Here is a 27827-nt window from a genome sequence, read left to right on the forward strand (position 1 = left end):
TCTCAAAAAGTCCTTCCTCTTCCAGCACTAACATATTCCCACTGGACATTTCTCACCCTAATCCCTTTTGTATCCCCTCTCTGCTCATTTATGTATGGAAGTCTATTGATTGTATAGACTACCCTTGTCTATGTGTTTTGTCTGCTTCTTCTATGTTTGTTTAGTCTCCTCTTCCAGTTCCCCGAAGTTAGGGGCTGTAGATCCTTTATCAGACTGGAAACTTCTTTAGAACAGCAGGCACATCTTTATTCATCCTTAGACTCCATCAACTGGGAGAATATCTAGGGTGAAAACTGTTTCTCTTATCAAATGTGGACTTGGATGTTGGGGATTTGTTCTCCTTCATCAGTCTGGGAGCATTCAGTGGACAAGATTTATTCATGCCATTAGTTCTGGAATTTCTTGAGAACTATTTCTCTGAGTTCATCACTCCACAATCCATGAGGACTCAGAGTGATGGACTGGCCCAGTGACAAACAATGTGATCCTTGGGTTGAGATGAGAAGCTCTCCCTAAGCCCAAATCTTACCTCTCCTTCCACTCTACTCTGCCCAGAAGCCTTTTTGCCGCCCCTTTCACCTCCTTGTTCCTCAGGGTGTAGATGATGGGGTTGAGGGCGGGGGTGACCACAGTGTAGAACAAGGAGACAAACTTGCCCTGGCCCTGGGAGTAACTGTGTGTGGGCTGCAGATATGTGTAGATGGCAGAGCCATAGAAAAGACAGACAGCCGTGAGGTGGGAACCACAGGTCCCCATTGCTTTTCTCCTCCCTGTCTGGGACTTCATCTTCCACACGGCCCGGCCCACAGCCCCATAGGAAGCCAGGATGACAGAGGATGGCAGCAGCAGGATAACTACCCGAGCAGCAAACATCTGCCTCTCCACGGCGCCCCCGCCCCCGCAGACTAGTTTCAACAGGGCTGGCAGCTCGCAGAAGAAGTGGTCCAGACGCCGGGGCCCGCAAAACTGCCGCGTGCCCAGTAGTATGGTCTGCGCCAGCGAATTAGTGAACCCCCCCAGCCAGGAGGCAGCTGCCAGCGTCCGGCAGAGGCGGGGCGAGGCCAGGGCTGTGTAATGGAGCGGCCGGCACACGGCGGCCGAGCGGTCCAACGCCATCACGGCTAGAAGCACGCATTCGGTGGAACCCAGTGCCAGAGAGACGTAGAGCTGGGTTACGCACCCGGCGCGGGACAGCACCCTGGCCCAGTCCCAGAGGTTGGCCAGCAGCAACGGAACAACGCTGGTGGTGAAGCCAACGTCCACCAGGGCGAGGTGGCAGAGGAAGTAGTACATGGGCGCGTGGAGGCGCGGGTCACGGATGGCCAAGAACACGAGGGCTGAGTTGCCAACCAGGGTAAGGAGGTAACAGAAGAGGATCAAGGCGAAGAGTAGCGGCTGGAGCGATGGCCAGTCGGAGAATCCCAGCAGAAAGAAGCTGTCACTAGTGCTGTAGTTCGTCTAGGAAGGCAGAAAATGACCCAGAATTCTGAGACCCTGTGGAAAACCCAAACCAAGCCAAACACCCTCTTCCCCTCCCTCCCCAATTCCCCACTGTGCCCCCAAGGGCTCACATTTATGTAGAACTTTGCATTTTACAAAGCCTTTCTTGGCAACTATGCCACCTTTTTACATATGAAGAGGCAGAAGCTGTGAGGTTATTTCACCATGGCCCCACTTTGGACAGTAATCCCCAAGAAGGTTAGGAATCACTTTTCCCCCTCTTTTGTTTTGTTTTTTGTCTTTTTTTTTTAGTGAGGCAATTGGGGTTAAGTGACTTGCCTAGGGTCACACAGCTAGTAAGTATTAAGTGTCTGAGGCCGAATTTGAACTCAGGTACTCCTGACTCCAGGGCCGGTGCCCTATCCACTGTGCCATCTAGCTGCCCCAAAGGTTACAGCTCCTTCTCTTAAGGAGCTTACATTTTTTTTTTTTTTGCAGGGCAATGGGGGTTAAGTGACTTGCCCAGGGTCACACAGCTAGTAAGTGTCAAGTGTCTGAGGCTGGCTTTGAACTCAGGTCCTCCTGAATCCAGGGCCAGTGCTTTATCCAGCTGCCCCTCCCCCTCTTTTTTCCAAAATTTGTAGTCTCTTTCCCTTCCCCAGAATAAGTGTTTAATAAACATTTGTGGAAATGGATTGGATTGAAAGTGACTTGTCCAAAATCATAGGGCTAAGAAACTGACAGGGCCTGGGCCTAGATCTGGAGAGAGAGAGAGAGAGAGAGAGAGAGAGAGAGAGGGAGAGAGAGAGAGAGAGAGAGAGAGAGAGAGAGAGAGAGAGAGAGAGAGAGAGAGAGTGTGTGTGTGTGTGTTTGGTGGTGGTGGTGGGTGGGGGAGCTGATCTGTTGTAACAGAAAGCACCATAAATTTTGGAGTCAGAAAACAATCTCCTCTCCTTCTGCCACTGAAATCCTGGCTCTGCTACTCATCACCTCTTTGGTCTTGGTCAATTTACTTTGCTTCTCAAGATCTCAGTTTCTTGATCTGTAAAATAAAAGCTTTGAGGAAATAACCGACTTCCCTACCAACTCTATAGCTATGCTGTTTTGGCTTCAAATGCAGCACTTCCTATACTCTGAAGGAGCAGAAATTGGAGATGAGGGTCAAGGTTTGGGAACAAAAACATGTATGCAACTCTTATTTTTCAGACTTCACAAGTCTGACACCAGTGTAAGTTGAGTAACAGAAAGATATGTATAATGTATATCTTGGTTTGATAATAAAACTTAATATTTCAAAATTTAAATAAATTCCAAGTTTCCTAATTGAATTCACTGTTCAATTACTTTACAATTTTGGGGGAGGTGGTTTGGGAATTTTCATTACAAGATCTACTTCTCTAAATTGGAAATGTCAATAATGTTTTTTTAAAAATCCGAGTTACATCAGATCAAAACAATGTGAATATCCAGCAGATACCATTGCAATGAAATTTTAGCTGTTCTTTACAATTCTTTCTATGACTGAAATGAAGGCTTCAACCCGGGTTTTTTTGTTTGGTAAGCATCAGAGATGGAATTTGAACTCATGATCTGACTCAATCAATAGTCAGTGATCTTTCCACCATATGATGGGCAATAAGTAATGTTTTTTTCTCTAATTTTCACTTCTCCTGGTCATCATCTCCATTTTCACTCTGCTGAGGGGTAGTCAAGAGATGACCAACCTACATCTATAACAAAACTTCACAAAAAGGAAACCCACAAGCAAATAATAGAATCAAAGAATGAGAGAATGAGAGAAATGGAGCTTTTGAGATCTTTTAGTCTCACATTCTTATTTTATATTTTAGAGCTAAGTACTATCGATCTATCTACTTCTAATATTATGGTATGGCTATGCCTCCTGTCCTGGCATCTGGTGTTTGTACTTTGCAGCTTGTTAACAGAGTATAGGAACATAACCAATGACTTGTTACTGTTGTGCATAAAATATGGATCAGTTTGTAAAAATTGCTTTGAAAATGAAAATCATATCATTCGTGCATATATCTTAATTAAATTATTTTTTGCATGATAAATATATTATAACGATAAAATATAACATGATATGCTATAATATTATACATTATATGACATAAATAATACAAGATTATAATAATGATGTAATGTAAGTATTTTCCATTAGATTGTTTAAATAATCTTAAACATTTTACTTATCATTCCAAAGGAAAAGTCATAATCAGAATTACTTTCAATTTTACAGAAAAACAAAATGAGATAAGTGAATAGGAAAATGGTGAGATGAATTCCTCCCTTCCAAATATTTCTCTTTTCTTATATATTTTCATATCTCTAGAATTACCATGCTTAGGGCCTTATCACTACCTGACAGAACAAGAGAAAATAATGGTCTTGCTACTGTATATGACTTTAGGCTAATCATTTCCTTTCTCTTGGCCTTTTCCTCATCTATAAAAATAGGAGGCTGAACAGTTCTCACAGTCTGATTCTATGAGGGGAGGACTTATATGAGATGGAAGTCATGTACCATTTGTTTTCTTCCCTTGTATTAGACAGGCTAGTACAGAAAAATTTCCCAAGGAGCTTGCTGGTGGTCTGTTAGGATAGTCACTGGCTCTCCCCCACCCTCCATTTTCTCTCAAAATTCAGTTTTATTCTGAAAACATTGAGAGCTACCACTCAAGTATCTATCCTAGTGTGACGTGCTTTACAAATAATCTCTCATTTTGTCCTCACAACAACTCTGGGAAGTAAGTGCTGTCATTATCCACATTTTACAAATGAGGAAACTGAGGCAGGAAGTGGTCAAGTGACTTGCCAGAGTAACACAGCTAATAAGTATCTGAAGTCAGATTTGAAATCAGGTCTACCTTGAATACAGGTCCACTACTCCACTGTGCCACCTAAATGCAAAATAATCATAGCCCACATTTATATTCTTGGGTTTACAAAGAGCTTTCAAAACAATCCTGTGACATAGTCAATGTGAATATTAACTATGGCTTATATCTAGGTCTTTGATTCAAAGTTCAGGTTGGTTTGTGTATTATAAATCTGTACAGTTCTTAGCTGGAAGGGACCTTTGAACCCTTTAGAACTCTTTCACTTTATAGATGATGGACTGAATCCTCAAATATTTAAGTGACTTCTTCCTACAAGGTTACAGCTGGTGAAAAAAAATTCAGCCTGGAATCCAGATCTCCTGAACTTTTTGTCTAGGACTCTTCCAGGACATTAAAATGAATTCTCCTGTTACTTCTTGCTCCCCTCCTGCCATTTGTTAATGTAAACTCAGGGAATCCATTTAAATAGGAAGAGCACAATGTTAGGAAGAAAAATGGAAATCTAAGATATTGTCCTTATCCTCATTCTGCCAACAATAGAAGACCAAACTCACCTTTATGTCTTCTCTCACTTTCATCTCACTTTTACTCTTTGGAGTTGAATTTCAAAGCTTTGGGCTAACACATTGGTCTTGTGGTTTCTCTCTGGCTCCTCTGTGTGTGAAACTTCAGTAAAATAAATTGAAGGTAGATGTCAATGCTAGTTGGTGTTGAAAGGCATGGCTAAGGGTTGGAAGGAGACTGCAGGATATTACTTCCTAGGTCTTTAAGGAGGAGGTGCATATAGGGTGAATGCCATCTCTCCTGACAGCAAAGGGAGGATGTGATCCTTCTCTGTCTAATCTGAACAGGAGTGGTAATGATTGTGGGAAAAATCCAGTGGTTGAGAGCTGGCAGGAGAAGAACTAAGGGTTAGTGAGAGAGTATATCATCTTCCTGGGAGCAGCAGAAACCTCTCTCCTGATTCTGAAGGACAGGGAGACTATTGATGGAGAGTAAGAAGAGAGGAGAGGGAGAGTCAGAGTTTTCAGTCTCCTGGAAGGGAACACTTTAACCCTGGGGGCAACCATTCATCCTTTTCCAACAATTAGTGGCTGGTTTGGAGGTGTCCAGAGAGGCAGTCCCGAAGGTAAAGGAAGGGAAGTTTAGGAAAGGAAATCCCTGTAGGACATTGTGTCTTAGGCATCAGGAATTAGGATGTATTGGGGGTGGGGGGAAATGTAGGGCTTGGGGGCCAGAATTAACCTAGTACTATTCATGTTCATTTTTTCACCAACATTACTCCTTTAGCATTGCCTCCCCCTACCTAAATTTTATCATTAAGACCCTGATCTTCTCTCATATGACTCATTATCAGAATAATTACCTTGTGTCATTTGCATTCTGCTATTTCTAGCCAATGGATATTTTTTCTCCTATGCCAAGAAAACTCTGATCTGTTGTTTTAGTGTTGGAAGGTGTGGGGACATAGGGAGGCTAGGAATTCCATTCACTTAGGATAGACTTTGTTGAAATGAATCAAATTGAATTAGACCCTCTCTCTTCCTCCAAGCATCATCATCAACTAACATTTATCAAGCACCTATTATGTACAAAGCACTGTGTTAGAATTATTTTAGTCTTTCCATAGGTAATATGAAATGGGCTGTTTGGGGATGATATGTCTCATCACTGGGGGGGCGGTGAAGTTCAGACACCCAATTGCCAGGGCTCTTATAGAGGGAATTCTGGTTTTGGGTGGGGTTAGATTAAATTACCTTTAAGGCCCCCTTTTACAATTAGATTCTATGATTTTAAAATATGATTTCTGCCTATGAGGAAGTCACATACTAATTAGTGACATAGGACTTGTATGCATGAAAAGATAATTGATGTAGGGTGGCTCACAGTTTAGGGCCAGCCATTTATACATTTTAAAAATTATTTTTTATATTAACAAGACATTATTTCCCCCCTCTTTTTCCCCATTGGAAAAAAATAAAAACAATCCCTCTGTAACAAGTATACCAGCTACAACATACATGAGGGAGGCAGGAATTGGGAATAAAGTATTGAGTAATAGAGGATTCCTCTAGTCTGGCTTCTTTTAGTGTTGAATGGTACAAGATCTTCATAAGGGAATTAATTAGAAGAATGAGGACTTTCTATTCCAAGATCAGACTGAGCAGTAGAAAAAGAGCTTGCACCACTTGAATAGGGGGGTAGAGGTTCAAAGACAGATTAAATGCCTCTGGGCTTTTCTAATCTGTTTGGCTGCCTTGAAGAGGACCATGACATGGTGGTGATGTCATGACTTGCACTGAATGTATTTAAGCGAGGGAGGGCTGTGCAAGGTCAGCAACTTCACTCTTTCCTCCAGAGCCATATGGGTCTAGTGGCAAGATAGAGATAGAGATGATATAAATATAGATAGAGGGATATAGATACAGATATAGCTATATAGATATCAGGACAACTAGAGATAGCCTCAAATATTTAAGGCAATTGTGGTTAAGTGAGTTGGCTAGGGTCACACAGGTAGTAAGTGTCTGAGGTGAGATTTGAAGTCAAGTCTTCTTGACCCCAGGGCCAGCTCTCTATCCACTGCACCATTTAGCTGCTCTTAAACTCTTTGGCTATTCTGTGTTCCAAAAGAGCTTGGTTCTTGGAGTGAAGGTTTACCATCCAGAGGGAAAAGCCTTCCACAGAAAAGGATCTGGGAACTAATAGGCTTCATTATGGGAGCAAAATTTCTCAGGGATTTTCCCTAGTCTGATGCTTTTCTCTCATAAAGAGAAGCTTAAGCCACTGGGTTCTAAGAAGCAAAATGATAAAGCCCACTTTTCCTTTTATGGTGAAGAGGTAGTGAATGAGCATACATACACACACACACACACACACACACACACACACATAGAAGAAGCACATTTATATGTATATGTATGTGTGTGTATAAAGGGTATATTCATATATAGTATGTATACATATATAGTGTATATACATATAATGTGTTTATATATAAAATGTGTATATACACAGACACAGACACAGACACACATACACATACATACACACCAGTTCTAGGTAAAACTGAGAAACAGAGATAACCTCCATAACTTCATCCCCAGTGGAGCCACACTCAACAATGACTATGAGACCAGAGGAGCATCATCTGGGAAAGCTGAGCTTCATCAGACAGATACTTTATAACATAGGAGACCAGTAAAGATGAACTCAAGCAGGAGCAGCAGCACAATGACATTACCAAAAGGTGTCAGTAGCACTGAAATATTGGAGATGTAAGTAACCTCTCCTCAAATGTGCTTTTGCCATAAGCTCTAGGGAGCTCTGGGCTTAGAGTCAGGGAGACCTGAGTTCAAATCCTGCCACAATAATGTCCTACCTGTGTGACCCTGGGCAAGTCACTTAACTGCTGTCTGCCTCAGTTTCCTCAACTGCAAAATAGGAATCATAATAGCACCTAACTCACAGAGTTGTTGTGAAGATCAAATGAGATATTTGTCAAGCACTTAGCATGGTGCCTGGCACATGGTAGGATCTTTTTGTTTTGTTTTTTTTTGAGGGGGGTGAGGCAATTGGGGTTAAGTGACTTGCCCAGGGTTACACAGATAGTATGTGTCAAGTGTCTGAGGCCAGATTTGAACTCATGTCTTCCTGACTCCAGGGCCAGTGCTCTATCCATTGTACCACCTAGCTGCCCCCATGGTAGGATCTTAATCTCTCTTCCTTTTTTATGTCTCTTCATGTGTGTCCTCTTAAGACTGTCCAGTCTTCCCACTAATAGTGTCTATTTATTGGAGAGCATGTTTTATGGGGAAAATGTTCTGTTACTATTTTTTTTCCTATGGTATTTCATTAAATGCCTTTGCTTTCAACTATTTGTATCCTTTAGGTGACTGGTAAAAGTAAACAGATTTCAATCACTTGTGAAGGGGGAAGAGGGTCAGTATTTGTTAAGCTCCTATTATGTGCTAGGCACTGTGTGAAAATCTTTACAAATACTGTCTCACTTGAGGCTCACAATGATGCTGTGAGGAAACCCTGTTGAAGAAAATCAGGGAGACAGATGTTAAGTGCCTCACACAGGGTGACATAGCTAATATGTGCCTGACATAGGATTAGAACTCAGGTCTTCCTCACTTCAGGTCCAGTACTCTATCCATTGTGCTAGCTTGGGGCCTCTATATGAGGTTAGGGACATTTATCTGGTGGTGGGGATGACATGCTCAGAAAGAGAGGTGTCTTCAGATGCTCCACTAACAATTTTTATTACATACACATAAGGATTTCCGGAAGCACCCTCCATGAATGCACATTGGCAACTTCCATATAGAGTATAACTTTAGGTTAAATGACTTCAACAGGGTCACACAGCTAGTATATATCAGATGTAGACCTTGAACCCAGCTCTTCCTGACTCCAAGAACAGTTATCTTTTTAAAGTAACAATACAAGCAATAGATGCCAAATATAAAATTTATGGCATGGACACTAATGGTGGACTCCAGACCTCAGAGAAGTCTTCTGAGGAGGAGGGAAATCATGAGGACTCTACTAATCTAGGAAGTCTTCATAGAGGGGGGGCATTAGCTGGTCTTCAGGTAGAGCATGAAGGACAGATAACATTTAGGTAAACAGAGAGGAAGAGAACCTGAACAAATGAGGAAATGTGTGACCACTGGGTCTATTAGTAAATAGACCATTATTGACATATTACAGAATATACAATGTTGATAATTTTTTGTGTTGTGGCAAGTAAAATTATATGTGGTTGCCTTATTTCTGTCCCAAGTTTAGGAAAACTTAGCTGGAATTTTAAATATATTGCTACATATAAATTCGAAGCTTTAGCACCAGTTTTGGGCATTAAACATTTATTAAAGCACACCAAATATTAGTAATAAGAGAACATGTGGCTCAGAAAGTTAAGAAGGCCTATCTAGCCTAGAGGAGAGATACAGCTCAGCCTGGCTTCCTTCTTTCTCCAAGTCCCCCAAGATCGTGTGTGTGTGTGTGTGTGTGTGTGTGTGTGTGTGTGTGTGTGTGTGTGTGTGTAAACTTCCTCTGGGTCTGTAGGAGAGACAGCCCTTCCACACTGCTCAAAGCTAATTGGCTAGCATCTTTCAAATCTATTGGTTTACTGGACTTGATGGTCATCCATGAGCAGAATGTGCTGAGGTCAGAGTTCAGAGAACACACCCTCTGAGGGCCAGGCTTTCAGGTAGGTGTGGTTTTAAGTTAACTTTAAGTGAGTTAATCAGCAAAGTCAATCCAATCAATCTTAATATTATCCCCTGGAGCAGGCCACTGGGCATTCCAAAACCCATTATTTTCTCACAGTATAAAGCTGTCTACCTCTGCTCTCTATGTCACTGTTTCCTCCCTTATCTCCTATCTTCCCCCACTCATCCTATGAGTTCTGTATACTCGTTCCTTGTTTAAAATTCTACACCCCGCCCCCCTCCCCAAACTATAAGTCACTTCTGTCTCAGCAAGATAAGATAGGGTATTTGTCAAAACCTTTGTCCTGATATGGAAGGCACACCAAAACATGCTAGATTCACATCCCCATCAAACCTTTTAGACTCATTTTTAGACTTTTTAGACTTATTTTTCACTGATCTTAACACAATCCATCTGCTCCAACTGAACAATCCTATTCCTTGTTCTTGAAATAGACTGAGCATCTCCTAGTTGTGGCTTTGCACATGTAATACTTGGAGTTCCTCTCATACATGGGCCCCCAGAAAACTTCCCTAGATTAAGAAGCATGTCATGGGTCCAGCTTAATGAATTATGATTGGTTTCTTTCACTACATCAGAGAACACAGTTCAAAATAAAAGATATTTAAACAAATAGCATAGCAAAATAAGTGATAAGAAATACCCTCTCCCCATCCCCACTCCCCACCATGCCAATATGCAAAGGCCACCTACCATACTACAAAATTCTCAGGGAGAGTACAGTACCTGGTCTGGTAGTAGGTGCTTAATACATGTTTATTGACTATTGACTATTTACATGTGAGCCACTAATGTCCTTTGGTAATGAATGTCATTAGCTAAATTGCTGTCTCCATTAGCCATGTCCAGGCTGCCTCCTTTGAGCTGCTCTCTACTGCCATCTACTGGTATTTATTTAGCCTCTTTAGGTCTTCTGTTCTCTATTAGCTGATTGTAGCTGCCAGGCAGCCTGTCCTCTGCAGAAGGAAGACTCAAATAAATCCAGGCATTTTTAGGCTCACCCTGTCAGGTAGTTAGAAAAAGCCAGCAGAAGTCCTCAGGCTTAGATTAAGTCAGGCCTTAGAAATGAATTTTCTCCTACAGTCTTTGCCCTCCACATTCTCAGTTTCCTGTAGGATTTAGGGTTAGAAAATTGCTTTTAAATCTTGTCCTATCCCCTGGTTATTTAGTCTGTATCCTGAGAATTGTACTTATCAAAACTCCCAAATAGCAGTTTGGGAGAGTTCTTGGGATCAGATTCTCTTCACTCTTTATTGTTTTGTTTTTTTTGTGAGGCAATTGGGGTTAAGTGAGTTGCCCAGGGTCACACAGCTAGTAAGTGTTAAGTGTCTGAGGCCAGATTTGAACTCAGGTACTCCTGACTCCAGGGCTGGTGCTCTATCCACTGCACCATCTAGCTGCCCCCTCTTCAATTTTTATTAATGCTCCTACTTACCTTGAAAATCAGTTTGGCCTGAAAAGGCCCAGGGAGAACCTGTGAAAATGTTGACCTCTGCTATACTTCCTTTGTCTTAAATTTCTGTCTTCCCTGGGAAATCCCTTCCCTGTGCATTCAGCTTTCTAAATACCATGATCCATCTTTCAAAGTTCAGCTTAAGCTATACCTCCTCTGCAAAGCCTTGCTTGATGTTCCCCCAGTACAATAATCTTCTCTGACCTGTGATTTCATTTCACACTCACTCTCTACACTATTCACTTGGCATTTGTTTAGCAAATACTTTGTATAGTGGCTCCCTATTGCCTACAGGACTAAATATAAAATCTTGTTTGGCTTTTAAAGACCTTTCAGAACATGGTCCCTTCCTACCTTTCCCTGTTATCTACTATTCCATATTTCTCCTTCCACCTTTTGTGGCTAAACTTTTTAAAAAAATTTTCAGTCTTTATCTTAATATTTACTATTGTCTCACAGAATTTTTTTTAAAAAAAACTTTATTCTTTATTTTTCACAATCATTTAAAACTATTTTCTCCCTCCTTCCTGTCCCTCCCCCACCTAATAAGAAGGCAAGCCATCTGATGTCAGTTATACATGTGAAATAATGCAAAACACATATCCAAATCAGCCATTGCAAAAAAAAAAAGAAAAGAAAAAGAAAGTGAAATAATTATTCTTCATTCTACACTTAGACTTCATCAGTTCTCTCTCTGGAGGTGCATAGCATTTTTCATTATAAGTCCTTTGGAACTGCCTTGGATCATTGTTTTCCACAGTTAGTCATAATTATTATATTGCTGTTACTATGTACAATGTTCTCCTAGTTCTGCTCACTTCACTTTGCATCAGTTTGTGTAAGTTTTTCCAGGTTTTTCTGAAAGCATCCTGCTCATCATTTCTTACAGATATGCATAGTTTTATAGCTCTTTAGGTGTATTGTTCTCCAGACTAGTTCACAAGTCTACCAATAGTGCTTTAGTGTCCCAATTTTTTCACATCTCCTCCAACATTTGTCATTTTCTGTTTCTGTCATATTAGCCATTCTGCTAGGTGTGAAGTGGTGTTTTAATTTGCATTTTTCTCATCAATAGTGATTTAGAGCATTTTTTTACATCACCGTAGATAGCTTTGATTTTTTCTTCTGAAAACTGAGTGGCTAAACTTCTTGAGAAGATTGTCTCCTATTGAGTACTTCTACTTTGTTTCCCTCATTCTATTTTTAACTCTCTATAGTCTGACTTCTGACCTTATCATTCATCTGGAACTGATGTAGGAGGTGGAAAAGGGGTTAATAGAAAAACCTAAGATCCAAGCTTTAATTCAGATATGAGCTCTAAGAGGGATTCAGACCCCAGTTAATGGATAATTTACAAGTCAGGATGCTAGGTTTTCCTGTACCCACATTAATCATTACCCATAACACAAACATAACAAGAACATAGAGGCAGGTCATATTACAATGATACACTGACAAGCTATAGAAATTCTAATGAAAAATGAAGATATTTTCAAACTAGCCACTAATAAGATATTAGCTCCAAAAGGGAGTCAGACCCCAGTTAATGGATAATTTACAAGTCAGGAAACTAGGTTCTTTTACCCACAGTGATTAGCACCCATAATGGAACCATAAAGGGTCAGGTCATATAACTATAAGACACAAGAGTATAGAAATTCTAATGAAAAATGTAAACTCGCCATGGGAATCAGAAAGAGACATGTGCAGAAAAGGCCAAATTTGTCCCCAGATTCACCTTATGACGTGTAAACCCCCAAAACACAACACGAATAGTGAAAGGAAAGTTATATTTATAGTATAGATAAATTGATTATCAGTCTCATTGTAATAATCTCCACCTTGGGGAGGTACAAGGGAGGGCTTATCCTAATTTGGAGTTTCTCGGGTCCTAAGCCAACCCCTGAGGCAGGTACCTTTTTCAGTGGAGGTGTGTTTTGGGGGTTTACATGTCATAAGGTGAATCTGGGGACAAATTTGGCCTTTTCTGCACATGTCTCTTTCTGATTCCCATGACTAGTTTACATTTTTCATTAGAATTTCTATACTCTTGTCTTGTGTCTTATATATGACCTGACCCTTTATGGTCCCATTATGGGTGCTGATCACTATGGGTAAAAGAACCTAGTATCCTGACTTGTAAGTTATCCATTAACTGGGGTCTGACTCCCTTTTGGAGCTAATATCTGAATTAGAGCTTGGATCTTAGGTTTTTCTATTAACCCCTTTTTTGCCTCCTACATCATTTTTCCAGTCTTAACCCCACCTCCTCTCCCATTTCTACAATCCACTCACACTGGCCTCTCTACTGTTCCTTGAACAAGAAAGACACTCCATTTATTGACTCTAGACATTTTCACTAGCTGTCATCTGGTTAAAAAAAAAATGTATATTGACTGACTGCCCTTTCCAATTTTTTTTTTTGCGGGGCAATGGGGGTTAAATGACTTGCCCAGGGTTATACAGCTAGTAAGTGTCAAGTGTCTGAGGCTGGATTTGAACTCAGGTACTCCTGAATCCAGGGCTGGTGCTTTATCCACTGCACCACCTAGCTGCCCCCTCCCATCTTCTTATACCTTTCTCCACATACTTTGTAATCACAGTGACATTGGCCTCCTTGCTGTTCCTAAAATGCAACATTTCATTTTGACTCTATATTTTCAATGTCCTTAGTTCAGGGAATCCTCTCCTGGTTTCCCTAGTTTCCTGCAAATTTTAGTTAAAATCCTACCTTCTGTAAGAAACCTTTCCCAATCTTCATTGATGTGGTTCCTTATGTTATGGGCCTAGTACTCCAGAAGTTCTCTGGGGTAAATCAAAGAACCTTCTTCTTGAGAAACCAAACCAAAGGACAAACACACCTAAAGAGATAAGTGGCACGGGATCTGGACTGAGCTAGCTCTAGGACCACCATCCTTCATTCCAGTCTCCCCCACCCCTGGGGAGATAAGATTAGGTGTGGCTGCTGCCTTTGTGGTGTGAGGAGGAGAGAGATGGCTTGAGAGATCCACAGCCACCCCTCACCCAACTCCCCCAGCCACTACCAGTGGGGGATGGTCCTCCCTCAATAAGGGAACTTCCCACAGTCAGATGATCACCCCCATCAGTCCTCTATAAAAGTATCTGCCCGTCTCCTGCTTGAGAGATAGGTATCTCAGAGCCATGCCTCTGGGCTATGCCTTCTCCCCATGAGAAGTCCTAGGATTTCTCTCTTGGTTTCCTTTCCCTAGTATCCTAAATAGACTATTATTTTATTCTAATTGGATTTGTGTGCAAGAGAGTGTAATTCATTAAAGAGGAATTCCTAAGAACCCCTAACCCAAACCCCTATCCCCTATCCCAAACCCCCATCTATTTCCCTATAACACTTACTTCTGTGATTCTCTACAAGCTTATCATATATTTATTTGATTTGTATATAATTGCTTTCATGTTTTCTATTCCATTAGATTGTGAGTTCCTTGAGGGTGTAAACTGAGGCAAACACTCTTTTGATGGAATTTTTATCTTTCTTTCCCCAAAAGGGAAGACAACAGAATGCTAAGGCCAGTTCTTGAGATTTAAGTCCTTTCTTCCCAAAAGGGAAGGAAACCAGAGAGAGACAATGTTTGCAAAATTAAAGAAAGGTCTTTATTAAGCAGGGAAGAAAAAAATTAACATACTGCATGGGTATTATCCAGCCTATGCTGAATAGGACATGAAGTTAATAGATTGTGTGGGCTTATATATATTTTAAACAAAGGTAGATAAGGAATATTGGAGGGAAAGGTAGGTTTAGAAAGGAATGGTTCCATAGTCCCCATTCCTAAGGGGAGGAGGAGTGAGGAATTCCAGGGGTCCAGGAGGTGGCCTTTGATACACAAATCAGAAAGCATCCTTGCTGATAAGCAGTTCATTGTTCAAGGCTTGATTAGGAGATGTCTTGATAAGGAGATCTTTCAAAAATCAGGATAATTCTGAAAGTCCCATAACCAAAGTAGGGAAGTGCCTTGAAGAGAAGCCTGTCTCCAGAAAAAGACCATAAACTGGATATATTCATAGTCTCATAACCTGCAGCAATCAGATAAGGAATATCTCTTGAAGGTCTATAAACTACTACAACCAAATGGCTCAGGATCTGCTTCAAAGGTGATATGAGCTTAATTGACTTCAGAGTTACTTATTTTCCTCATGTCCAGCTAGTTTTATTCTCTGTCACCGCAAAGGGTTGTCAAGCAATTATGCTCCTTAATCAATATAGCTGGTCCTCATACAGCTCTTCTCAGTTACCTGGATAATTAGGGAGCTCAAGCAAGGCAAGGTAGTTAGTGTACTCATTTACAAATGCACTCATACAAGGGCAGGGGCTCTTTTTGCCATTTTTTTTGGAAATACGCAGAGCTTAGCACAGTGCTTGGCACATAGCACATAGTAGGCACTTAACAAATGCTCGTTGACTGATTTTGTGTCATTAATGATCTTTTTGTATGTGATCTCAACAACTAGAAATGCAAGATCCTGATGGGCCTAAAATCAATCAGAAGAGGTTTTTCCTGTGAGAAACAAAATCAAGCAAAAAGCAGGGCCTGGGAAGTTCTTCCTGTGAAAAATGATTAATCTACCAGACCACAGGATAGCAGGAAGCCAAATGTTAACTAGGTGTGTCTACTACCTGGCTGGAGCCGGGAGATAGAAACAATCCCAGAGATCAGGATTATCATATCAAAAGTCCCTCTGGACCCCAGAGCTCAGGAAATGTGATACCAACTGTTTCAGTTTCACCCCCATCTATCCTCTATAAAAGCTTTGCCCTTCCTTCTGTCTTTACAGGAAATGCTTTAGAACTTTTTTTCCTCCCCAAGAGGCTCTTTGACTTTGCTCTTGGTTACTTTCCCTAGCACCAAATAAAGATTACTTTAATTCTGATTGATTGGACTGTGTGCAAGAGTATAATTCTCTTTTTTTAAATTACTTTTTTTAACCCAAATGCAATATTTTACTTTTATCTCTTTTATTTACTCTCTCTCTTTTTTTTTTTTGGTGAGGCAATTGGGGTTAAGTGACTTGCCCAGGGTCATACAGCTAGTAAGTATCAAGTGTCTGAGGCTGGATTTGAACTCAGGTCCTCCTGAATCCAGGGCCAGTGCTCTATCCACTGCGCCACCTAACTGCCCCAAGAGTATAATTCTTTACTGAGGAATACCTAAGAACCAGACCCACCACCCACCTGGCTCAATCCTTTAAGACAGGTACCTCATGTTTTACTTCAATGAATCACCTCTAGTACCTTTTACAGTGACATAAGGATTGAGGAATCCCTAAGACAAATACAGGTCGAAGGGAGGGGTGTGTGTGTGTGTGTGTGTGTGTGTGTGTGTGTGTGTGTGTGTGTGTGTGTCTTAGTGCAGCAGCTTTTTCCTTTAAGGCACACAACATATAGATTTTATGGGAGACAGGAAGGAGAGGGATAAACTCTGCAGAAGCTGAGAAGGAATAACACGACCTGACTGTATTAGTTGGAGGTGAAGAAGAATGTACAGTTGACCAGACAGCCACCAGATGGGATGGGAACCAAGGGAAGATAAATGAAGATGTCAAAGATCTCTTTTTGGATGGGAGAGCTGACAGTTAAAGAACTTCAATCATAATCATGGAACATTAGATATAAAAGGGAACTTATTGGTCACCTCAATAAATTTTCACCCCAAATAAGGCTTTCTACAACTTCACCGACAACTAATTTCTGCCTGCCAATTATCTCTTCACACTATCTGAGGGAAAAGCATTCCCCTCTCCCTATGCCTCCCTCCCCAACCTCTGATCTCAAATTCTATCCCTCTTAATTCCTCTCTGGCCCTAGTACATCTTTTAGGATCAGAGAATTTTGTAAAGAGCATGCTCATGGACTCCGTGAGATTAGAGTGTAGAGAATCACTCATTGGGGAAAATTCACTGTACTGAAAAAACAGTAAAGCCTGCTTGTGAGTTTGGTGCTATCATTTGGCTGTGGACTCTGATTGGGTGCAGAGGCTCCACAGAGCAGAAAGCTTAAGAGGTGCTGCAGGGCTAGTGGGTGTTGGTTGTAAGAGAAAATGAGGTAGAAAGAAAGTGGTGCGGACTTGGTCTTGGCAGGCTCACTATTTATTGTCTGTACTACGATGATACCTGCAAGAGCTTCAGCAAGAGACTTCCATATTTATCTGGCCCTGAGGACTCAGCGCTCCCTATCCTGAAATATCCTTACTGAAGGTGAGGCTCACTAGGTAGAGTGAATCTGATTGTGAATCTGCTCTAGCCCAGGGCTTCTTAAACTTTTCCTACTCGCTGCTCCTTTTCAACCGAAAACAATTTTTACCAGCCGCAGGGTATATAGTTATATAGGTATACATAACCTTTTACTATTGCCAATTTTTTTCGTAATTCAGTTACTCCACCCCATAGGGTTGAGAACCACAGTTTAAGAGGCTAGGAGCTTGAGAGTTTAAAAAGAGTTTGGGGAGGGGCAGCTAGGTGGTGTAGTGGATAAAACACCGGCCCTGGAGTCAGGAGTACTTGGGTTCAAATCGGGCCTCGGACACTTAACACTTACTAGCTGTGTGACCCTGGGCAAGTCACTTAACCCCAATTGCCTCACTTAAAAAAAAAAGAGGCTGGAGAAAGAAAAGGGAATTAAGGGAGGTTAGGGAACAGAGAGGGAAGGGGAATTCAAGGGGGTGAGAAGGGTTGGAGGAGGCCTCAAGGTGAAGTTGGAGAAAGAACAAGGGAGGAAGAGACAAAGGCACCAAGTGTAGGGGGTGGGTAGCTCTGCAATATGAAGAAAGCCATTTAGAATATATAGTAGGCACAAATATTTGTTGACTTGGAAGGGACAGGGTCAAAGAAGAAGAAACGGGGAACGCAGCTAGAAGAAAAGGAGCACCCTTTAAAGGAGGAGAACTGAGTTTCTGTAAGATTCCTCCCATGCTAACACTCCCAGTCCAGTTGTCTGCCCACTAACTACGAGTTAAGCTCCAGATCCTTTCAGGTAGTTCCCAAAGCACGTGGCGGCCAGGTCAGCTCCTCCTACCTTCCTTCTTCAACCCCTCCTCCTCTCCCAGGACGCCCCTCCCCTCCCCTCCTCTCCCACGTGTCCTTTCCTAGCTCTCCTTACTCCTCCCCGCCCCCTTCCCCCTCCCCCGGCTCCTCCCCTTTACCTCCAGCTCCCCTCGGCCTCGGAACTTCCCCCCACCCCCCCCCCACCCCACTCGGGATCCTAGGCGCTTTCTGCTGGCCAGACGCGAAGGAGTTAAGGGCACCGAGATCCATCTGTGATCCCTAGAAAGGACGCCGCAGCCCACAGACCCGCCTGACCCGTACACGCATCCCTGCCCTCCTGGTTACTGGGCCAGGCCGGGCGGGGGCCTTTGTCTCTTAGCTGCCCTCTTTCCCGTGCCCCCCTCCCTGGTTCCTTCCTGGCCTTGGCTGGTACGGCTTCTGACCCCATTGTGCCCGCCTCCTCCCGGCTTCCTGCCTACCAGTGCCATAGGGCACCCAGAGGACAAGCCCTGTCCAGAAAAGGTGAGAGGAGCGGGGGTCCAGCTGATGAGGAAGGGCACGGGGAGGGAATGGGGGACACGAGCGTAGGGAAGGGAGGGGAAGCGGCGAGGAAGGAAGGACTGATTGCTCCCCCAAGGCTAGACCAGCTCTAGGCTGACGGACAGCTCACCTTCCCACCCGCAGACCTGGCCCCAGCTTTCCCTCCTGTGCCTCTCCAGTCATCAGCTTTCTTCCCCCACCCCGTCCTCCAGTTTAATTCAAACATTTCTCCTCTTGTCTGGCCCACCCTCTTTCCACTGATTTTCATCTCACTGTGGGCTGAAGTGTGGGGGCGGGGTTCAAGGGAGAAGGGCCCGGGGACGTTTTCAAAGACTGGGTACTCTGGGAGTGCGATGGGGGAGGAAGGCAGTAAAGGGGGGGGGGGATGCCCCCGAGAGGAGGCTGGAGCCTGCGGGGAGAACAGCCAGCAGTGGAGTGTGGGCTGATGACACCTTGGAGGGGAGATGGGGGGTGGGATTTGGGGAAGTATGAAAGTGGGAGGGGTTTCCTTGGGCTCCTGGGGTGTGGGGCGTGATAAGGAGGTTGGAGTAGGATGGGGAGTCCTCTCTGATGGCTCAGTCTCCTCCTCCCTAGCTTGACCTTCATCTCAGCTCCATTCCCTACAAACAGCCATGGTATCCAGATGCCCTCCAAATGGGGCTCAGGTGAGATGTGGACCCCTCACTCCTCCCCCTTTACTTTCCTTTGGTCCCCTCCCCCTCCACTCCTTTATTCCATCCTGGGTGTGTTAGGGGTGGGGTGTAGGGGGGAGGGGGGTGATTGTGTGTGTGTTTGAGGAGAAATTCTCCTTCCACTTCCTCAGCTCACTTTCCTTCACACCTTCTCAGGCCCAGACCCACATGGCCCAGAATCTTAGCATTAAGTGAGGGGAAGATTTCTTGGGCGTCCAGATTCATACATTCATTTATACACGCATACTTGAGTGCAAAGTACTGCTCCCTGTGGTGGATAAAGGCAAATAAGTTAAAAACATGGCTCTTCTCCTTCATCTCTGTGTCTGTCTTTATGCTCTTTCCTTCTCATTTTTATTCTCATCGGCCCCTTCCCCCTCTTTGGTCTGTTTCTCATGGTTATCTACTTGTGTGAGTCACTCTACCCTCCTCCTTTGCCTCCCCATCCCTATCTTTTCCTCTCTTGGCTGTTTCAGGGGCTGCTCACCTTTGAGGATGTGGCAGTCATTTTCTCCCAGGAGGAATGGAAGCACCTGGACTGTTCTCAGAGAACACTCTACAAGGATGTTATGTGGGAAAACTACAGGAACCTGGCATCTGTGGGTGAGGCTTCATTTCTCCTGCCACGGCTTAGAAATCCTGATCCTCCATTAACTTCCTGTAGGTACCCTGCTCCCTGACATTTTCCTCCCAGGTGAATGGATAATTGGACAGGGAGTGAAGAACTGTATGCAATATATTGTGCAGAGCACTTTAAAAACCCTATGGATGAGCTTAAGCCCATTGAAGTCAATATTAGTCTCATGTTTCTTTCCCTAGGAATCTAGTTTAAGCAGCTAAGCTCCATAATTTATCTGGTATCCAGATAGCCTTAGCCAGATGATTCTGAAGCACTGGCTCTTCAGCAATAGTGACCTTCTCCATCCTTCTGACCCATGGCCATCTCTTCCCTTCCCTCTTTCTCCTTCCTCTTTATTTCCTTTTCCTCTTCCCTTCCCCCTTCATCTCTGTCCTTAGAAGACTGGAACATCCCAAGTGCTGGCCCTAAGTCAGAAAATCTGTTTACCCAGAAGCAAATTCAGATCATAGGAAGAGAGATCAGAGATCCCCCATTGAATTCCCTCATTTTACCAATAGGGGTTAAGTGGGGAGATAAAACAAACATTTCAAAGCATCAATTTAATTCTATAAGCATTTATTTAGCTCTTACTATGTGTCAGGCACTGTGCCTAGCACTGGGTATATAAAGACAGTAGTAAAATTGTTCCCTGATCAGTTGGTATAAAGTTGGATTGGTATGGTTAAAAAAAAAGTTTAATTTGGAGTCAGAGAGTTCTGTGACTTGTGTTCAAATTCTGACTCTGTCACAGCCTTTGTAACCACCCTGGTCAAGTAATTTAACTACTCTGGGCTTTGTTTTTCTCATTTGCAAAATGATTGGATTGTACTAGATGGTTTCCAAGGACCTTTCAAATTCTAAATCTTTGGTGTTGTGATTACATATAGATTTAAGTGACTTGTCCAAGGTTACTCTGGACATTAACCAACCAATGAAGTCAAGAAGAACTAGGGATTTAACTCCTTTAACATTTTTACCTCTTCTCTTTTATCTCTTTGTCTCACTCTCTTATTTCTCCTCTCCACCCTCTTCTATTTCTTTTTCTATTTTTCCTTCAACCATTTAATAATTATTCATACTTCTGGATTCCTTGTTCTTATGACATATGAGTTCATGCAAATATTATCCACATTTTATAGAAGAGGAAACTGTGGCTCAGAGAGGCTAAGGTACCCGTAGCTGCACAACCAGTAAGTGGCAGAGATTGATCTAGAATCCATATTTTCTGACTTCAGGCTTAGGACTCTCTCAACTGTACCATCGTCCCTCTTTTTCTTTTCTCTTCATAATCTCCATTTAAGGAGACTAGGATATGTAGCCTGGCCCTTTCAAAGACCAGCTTCAGCGTTGATCAATTTTTGCTAACTGGGCTCTCTGCTTTAAATTTCTCCTCAGCTTCATTCCATCTTTCACTCAGCTGCCAAAGTAATTTTTCTTGAAACATAGGTCTATCTGTCACCCTTCTTCTACCTCTTCATCAACTTAGTGGCTCTCTATTGACCTTCTGGATCAAATATAAAGTCCTGGATTTTGCCCTCGAAGCTCTTTACACCTGTTCCTTTCCTACCTTTCCCTTCTTCTTACATTTAATTCTTCTCCATGAACGCTATAATCTAGCTACACTGGTTTACTTTTTCTTCCTCAAACATGACCCTTCATCTCCCTGCTCTGGCTCTTCTCAATGGCTGCAGTGCTTCCCTTCACATTTCCATCTATTAGTTTCCCTGACATTCTTCAAGATTCAAGCCAAATCCCAGTCCCTATAGGAAACTTTTACCTGTTTCCTCAGCTGCTAGTGCCTCCCACTCTGATTACCTTCTATGTACTCTGTGTTATCCTGTATGTACCTATTTATCTTCATGATTGTTTCTCCAATCGGATGTGAGTTAACTGAGAGCAGGGGTACTTTTTGCCCCTTTTTTGTGTGTATCATTTTATTTTTAATTTATGAAATAACACAAGTATTTCCATAACATGGTAGAATAAAAAAAAGATTGTACACAAAACTGCAAATATATTATATACAACTTGCTATTTCTCATAAATACATAATGAAATTATCATGTAACTTTCTTTTTTCTTTCTTTCCCTTCCCCCTTTCCCCTCCCCCATGGCTACCATTAGAAAAAAAAATATGTATATATTTGTAAAATCATTCTATACATACTTCTATCTATCATTTCTTTCTCTGAACTGACAGTGTCTTCCTTCATATCCTTTGTAGTTAATTTGGGTATTTATAATAGTCAAAATGACTTAATTGCTCAAAGTTTTTCTTAAAACAATGTTGCTGTTACTATGTACTGTGTTCTTTTTGTTCTGCTCATTTAGCTCTATTATTTCATGCAAGTGGATTCATGTTTTTCTACAATCAATGAACTCATTATTTTTTTTTGGCACGGGGGATTGGGGGTTAAGTGACTTGCTCAGGGTCACACAGCTAGTAAGCGTCAAGTGTCTGATTTGAACTCAGGTACTCCTGAATCTAGGGCCAGTGCTTTACCCACTGCGCCATCTAGCTGCCCCCTAGCTCATCATTTCTTATAGCACAGTAGTATTCCATCACAATCATATATCACAACCTTTTCACCCATTCCCCAGTTGATAGGCATCCCCGCAATTTCCAGTTCTTTGTCACTACAATTGGAAAAAAATTTTTATAGACATTTTCTCAAATCAAGGTCTCACATCTCAAATATGTAAAGAACTTTGTCAAATCTACAAGCATATGAGTCATTACTTATTTGATAAATGGTCAACGGATATGAACAGGCAGTTTTCTGATGAAGAAATCAAGACAATTTATAGTTATATGAAAAAATGCTCTAAATCATTATTGATTAGAGAAATGCAACTTAAAATAACCTTGAGATATCATTTTATACCTATCAGATTGGGTGCTGTTCATAGCAATAAGGAAATTTGGAAGAAGGGTAGGTTTTGAAGGAAAAATAATGAGTTCTGTTTTAGATATGTTGAATTTGAGATGTCTTCAAGACATCCAGTGTGAAATGTTGACTAGACAGTTTGGCGATAAGGGGCTGAATACCTAGAGCTGGGATCATTATCAGTTATCATAGAGATGATAAGAGCCCTAGGTGCTGCTGAGATTACCTAGGGAGAGAGAAAGAATAAGAATAGAAGAGACAGGGAGTGCAGAAGAGAGCTCTGGGGTACAATCATAGTTAATGGGTATGACACAGATGGAGATTGAGCAAAGGAGTCTGAGTATCATTTGGACAGGTAGGAGCTTGATGTTAGAGCAGTGTTATGAAAACTCAGATTTTGTTTGAGGAGAAAATAGTCAGCTTTGTCAAATGTTGTGAAAAAAGGATGAGAATTGAGAAAAAAATCCATGGAATTAGGGAATTAAGATATTATTGATGATTTTGGAGAGAGCAGCTTCAGTTGAATGATCTCAGATACCAGATTATAGAAGGTTTAAAGAAGAGTTGGAGAAGAAGTGAGAACAGCCAGTGCAGAAGACTTTCTCAAAGAGTTTAAATGAGAAGAGAAGAAATACAAAACTGATAGTGGGGATGGTAGGGTCTAGTGAGGTTTTTTTTTTTAAAGGATGGTAGACAGCATGTAAGCAGCAGGGAAGGAACCAGTAGAGAGACTGACCAGGAGGTATTAACTGAGAAGATTGACAGAGAGGGGTGAGATTGATGGAGAAAGAATGACAGGGAGAGATGATGATGATAGGGACATTGTGTTGAAGTAAGTGGAAGAGAAAGGCATGTAGAGGTATTGGCCTTGGCAAGGAGAATGACCACCTCTTTATCAGAGGCTAAAAGAAGAGATATTGAGGGACAAAGGTCAGTGATGTGAGGAGGTGGGAACATGAGGGAATGTGGGTCACATGGCCTCTTTGGTGAAGTATGAGGTGAGGTCATTCGCTGAGAGGGTGATGAGAGGGGGGTCCTGTGTTTGACTTGAGGGGAAAAGAGAAAGATTGAAACAGCCATTGTGGTGAGTGGGATAGAAAAATAAGTTAATGAGGATTAGGATTGCCATATTGCAATGAGGGCCTGGATAACAAATTTGTAGCGGCCCCATCAGCAAGATTTTGTGACTTCCTCCAGCAGCACAAGAGTGGGTGGAAGGTAGGAGTAATCCAGGGCTAGGGACTTTACAGGACAATAGAGAGTTGAAGTGATTTACTCATGGTTTGAAATTAGAGAGGAGAATAAAGCCAGAGTTATGTTTCTTCCCTTTGCAGATTCTTTCCAGAGTCTTGTAATAGTTGCTAAGTGCTGATGGGAGGAATGGGAGGGTGGTAGGTTAGGGAAACAGTATACATTGAGATGGTTGATGACTTTGGGTGCCAGTAATAAGACTTAGTGCCACACTAGGTCAAGCTCATGGTCCATTCAGTCTAGTGTTGTCTTTCAGACACCAAGGAACAGTTTATAGGATAACATGACAGTTGTCTTCCAGGACACTCTTCTCAGAGGTTGGGGCTCTCTCCCAAACAATCCCAACTTCTATCAACAGTCATTAAATATTTCTTAATTGCAAGGCACTGTGCCAAGGGGATAGTAGTATAAGATGTAATCCCTGTCTTCCTGGAATTTATAGTCTTGGGGAAGTGAATAATTTATGCTATGTTATTTTTATAGTCTAGATTGGAGTTCTTAATCTGGTCTAGATAATAGGGATTCTTAACCTGGTCTAGATATGTTTTAGGGGTGCCATGTATTTGTATGGGCAAAGAAATTGCCCATAAATTGATCCGGGCCTTGAAGAATTCAGGTAAACAGATAGGGTATAGGGAGGATAATTCATGTGGGGAGAATAATGCCTACAAAGATTTTTGAGTTGGAAAATCTCCACCCACATTTTTGCAGGAACAGGAGGTGGTACAGTTTTGCCAGACTGGAAGGTTCAGATAGGGAGGTAGAGGAGAAAAGCCTGCAAAAGTAAGGTTGGGGTATGTTTCAGGGGGCCTCTGACTATCAGGCTTAGAAGTTTGAGCTTGATCCTACCTGACCTTCAGTTTCCTCACCTACAAAATGAGGGGTTTGGACAGGATGACATCTAAATTCTCTTCCTTTCCTAGTGAGCTAAAGCTTTGAATTGTAAGCACTGAGGAGCCATTAAGTGTTTTTGAGGAGGAAGAGGGGCTGAGTAAATCATATGTGTATGGAGTAGGGGTGGGGAGGATGTGGAGATTCTGAGATGGAGGAGAGCCTAGGTTGGAAAATTGCCTGAGTTTGAGCTTTCAGAGGTCAGAGGGGTGGGGGGTGGGGAGGCGGGGGTGGGGGGGTGGGGGGTGAAGCAAAGTTGAATGATGAGTTTGGTCCCTGATCTGATTCTCTTTCTTCTGAAGTAGGATTTCCCTTTCCCAAACCAGAGCTCATCTTATGCCTAGAACGAGGTGAGGAACCGTGGCTACCTGATGGCCTGGGATCTTCAGAAAGGAGAAGGATCCTATTCTTCTGCATAGGTGAGGAGACTGGTAGCAGAAAGGAGGATAAGAACTTGGGGAGGGAGGGTTCATGCTCCAGAAGAAAAGGCTGTGGGTGAGAAAAAATAAATTTTTCCCTTAGTCATATAGCCTGTTTACTTTTGCTTTGATCACAATTATGAAGGGGAGGTGATAGTATTATCTGACACCCCCTGCCAGAAAAACATCTTGGACCGGGTTTTGTTCTGGGTTTGTCCTTACCTGTCTCAATGACCAGTGCTGCTCGTCCTACCTGGGAAGCAGCCTGGTGTAGTGGAAAGGATACTGGATCTGGGGATCAGAGATCCTGAGTTTGGATATCATCTTGACCAAGCTGTGTGACCATGGGCCAATGACTTCTCCTCTCTTGATGTGTTTGCCTGCCTCAGCTGCCAAATGAGGAAGTTGGTTTCAATGAACTCTAAGCTCTGTCCAGCTCTACATCTGTGGTCCTGTGGCTGCCTGTGGTCTCTCTTTTCCCCACAGCCAAGTGAAGCTTCCTTTTCCTTCATCTTATATTCTCTCTCTCTTTTTTTTTTTAAAGTGAGGCAATTGGGATTAAGTGACTTGCCCAGGGTCACACAGCTAGTAAGTGTTAAGTGTCTGAGGTCAGATTTGAACTCAGGTACTCCTTACTCCAGGGCTGGTGCTCTATCCACTGCGCCACCTAGCTGCCCCTTATTCTCTCTTTTAAGAGAGATGATTAAGTTGCTTTGGCAAATTGATCTAGCCTAATAAATATGTGGAAGAGGAGTTTCATGTACAGTGTCCACATTTCTCCTATCAAGGGAATGAGTTACATTTTAATAGTGACTTCAGACTAGCTCCATCTTTGTTATCAAGCCTTGAATATTTCTAATGAAAGCATTTCCTGACCACATCTAAAGGAACAGGGGTCCCAAAGGCAGGTTGGTGATGGAGATGTTTGGGGGGTTTCATCTAGAGCCAGCCCAGTAGTAACATTAGCTAGCATTTATATATTGCTTTAAGGTTTGCAAAAATCCTTTACAAATATTGTCTAATTTTCTCTTTACTTACCTTCACCCTGGCAGGCAGGTGATGTTATCTTCATTTTACAGATGAGGAAACAGAGCCTGCCAGAGTTTAAATGACTTGCCCTGGGTTACATGGGCTAATGTCTGAGGAGAGATTTGAGCTCAGCTCTTCCTGATTCTAGACCCAGCCCTCTTAGACTGCACCACTTAGCTGTCATATGGAAATGTGATAATGTTATAATGTAAAAAAACCTCATTAGATTGGATGCCTTAATAGGCTGGTTCAGGTTCTGTCTCTGAGCTGAGCGTGGTGTACTTCTGGGATCCCATCCACCAGGGAGGCTGGAACTGGTAGATTTCTTAATCTTGGGAGCTCTGAACTGCAGGGAGCTGTGCCCATGGGGAGTTCTCACTATTTTGCATCAGTGTTATGGGTCATTGGAATGGGGTGGAAGATGGGACACCATGTTGTCTAAGGAGGGATGAACTAGCCCAGGTCAGAAACAGACAGATCCAATTCCCTGGGCCAATTAGTAGTACGAGTAGCCCCTTAACTTCAGGTCTGAGCAAGAAGGGGAAATTCCATCTCAAAAACAAACCAAAATAGATTCTGGCTGCCTGATCTTTCTGAATTTTAGTTTCCTTATTTATAAATTAAGTAGACTGAGAGAATGGTTTCTAAGCTTTATTCAAGGGCTAGGATTCTATCGGTCCATAAAAAATAGTTGTTAGAGCACCTTAGGGAATGTTTGATTCTCTATGGTAAATCTTGTCTCAAGTTCAAATTTAAACTACTCTTTATTCATTTTTTTTTTTTTTTTTTGCAGGGCAATGAGGGTTAAGTGACTTGCCCAGGGTCACACAGCTAGTAAGTGTCAAGTATCCAAGGATGGATTTGAACTCAGGTCCTCCTGAATCCAGGGCCGGTGCTCTGTCCACTGTGCCACCTAGCTGCCCCCTCTTTATTCTTTCTTAAATTCTTTGTTGGTTTCAGTACCACTTGTGTTCAGGAGGTAGACTGGTATTTTAGAAGGGGTACTAAACTAAGAATTTGGGGATTTTTAGGCTTATCTACTGTGTTACTCTGGGTGAGACGTTTTATCTCTGTTCCCTCATCCATAAAATTTACTTACATAAGTTTACTTCTAGCTCTATTGGACATAATTTCTCTCTTTTTCACCATAGCAGCAAAAACAAAACAAAACACTTAACTCCCCCATTTCACCTCCTTACTCTTCCCCATACATAGGAAACGGAGGGCATGATCCAGGAAAGATAGCAAGTTTATTTAGAATTTTATTTTATTTTTTTCCTAAATTACATGTAAAGACAAATTTCAACATTGATTTTTTTTTTGTTTGTTTGTTTGGTTTTTTTGCGGGGCAATGGGGGTTAAGTGACTTGCCCAGGGTCACACAGCTAGTAAGTGTCAAGTGTCTGAGGCCGGATTTGAACTCAGGTACTCCTGAATCCAGGGCCGGTGCTTTATCCACTGCACCACCTAGCCGCCCCCTCTA

The 27827-nt window shown here is 42.3% G+C and overlaps 2 protein-coding genes across 3 annotated transcripts in view; one reads left to right on the top strand and one right to left on the bottom strand.

The window, feature by feature from the left end:
• Positions 1 to 19189, bottom strand: LOC122754936 (putative olfactory receptor 2I1). Its single transcript, XM_044003363.1, is given in 5 exon segments — positions 1 to 1494; positions 18174 to 18294; positions 18449 to 18558; positions 18686 to 18964; positions 19184 to 19189. Coding segments are annotated over 5 exon segments (1485 nt in total). The 3' UTR covers positions 1 to 525.
• The window catches only part of LOC122726132 (zinc finger protein 34-like), a 17468-nt gene continuing 7866 nt past the window's right edge, over positions 18226 to 27827 (top strand). The window contains exons 1-4 of one of the 2 annotated variants that reach the window (XM_043963660.1): positions 18226 to 18537; positions 19150 to 19220; positions 19724 to 19850; positions 25199 to 25315. In XM_043963660.1, the coding sequence (XP_043819595.1) occupies positions 19188 to 19220; positions 19724 to 19850; positions 25199 to 25315 (277 nt within the window). In that variant the 5' untranslated portion in view covers positions 18226 to 18537; positions 19150 to 19187. The remainder of the gene's footprint in view (positions 18538 to 19149; positions 19221 to 19723; positions 19851 to 25198; positions 25316 to 27827) is intronic. The other variant, XM_043963661.1, reaches the window with a different exon arrangement.

This window comes from Dromiciops gliroides, chromosome 4 (genome assembly GCF_019393635.1).
Source record: "Dromiciops gliroides isolate mDroGli1 chromosome 4, mDroGli1.pri, whole genome shotgun sequence".
Taxonomy (NCBI): Eukaryota; Metazoa; Chordata; class Mammalia; order Microbiotheria; family Microbiotheriidae; genus Dromiciops; species Dromiciops gliroides.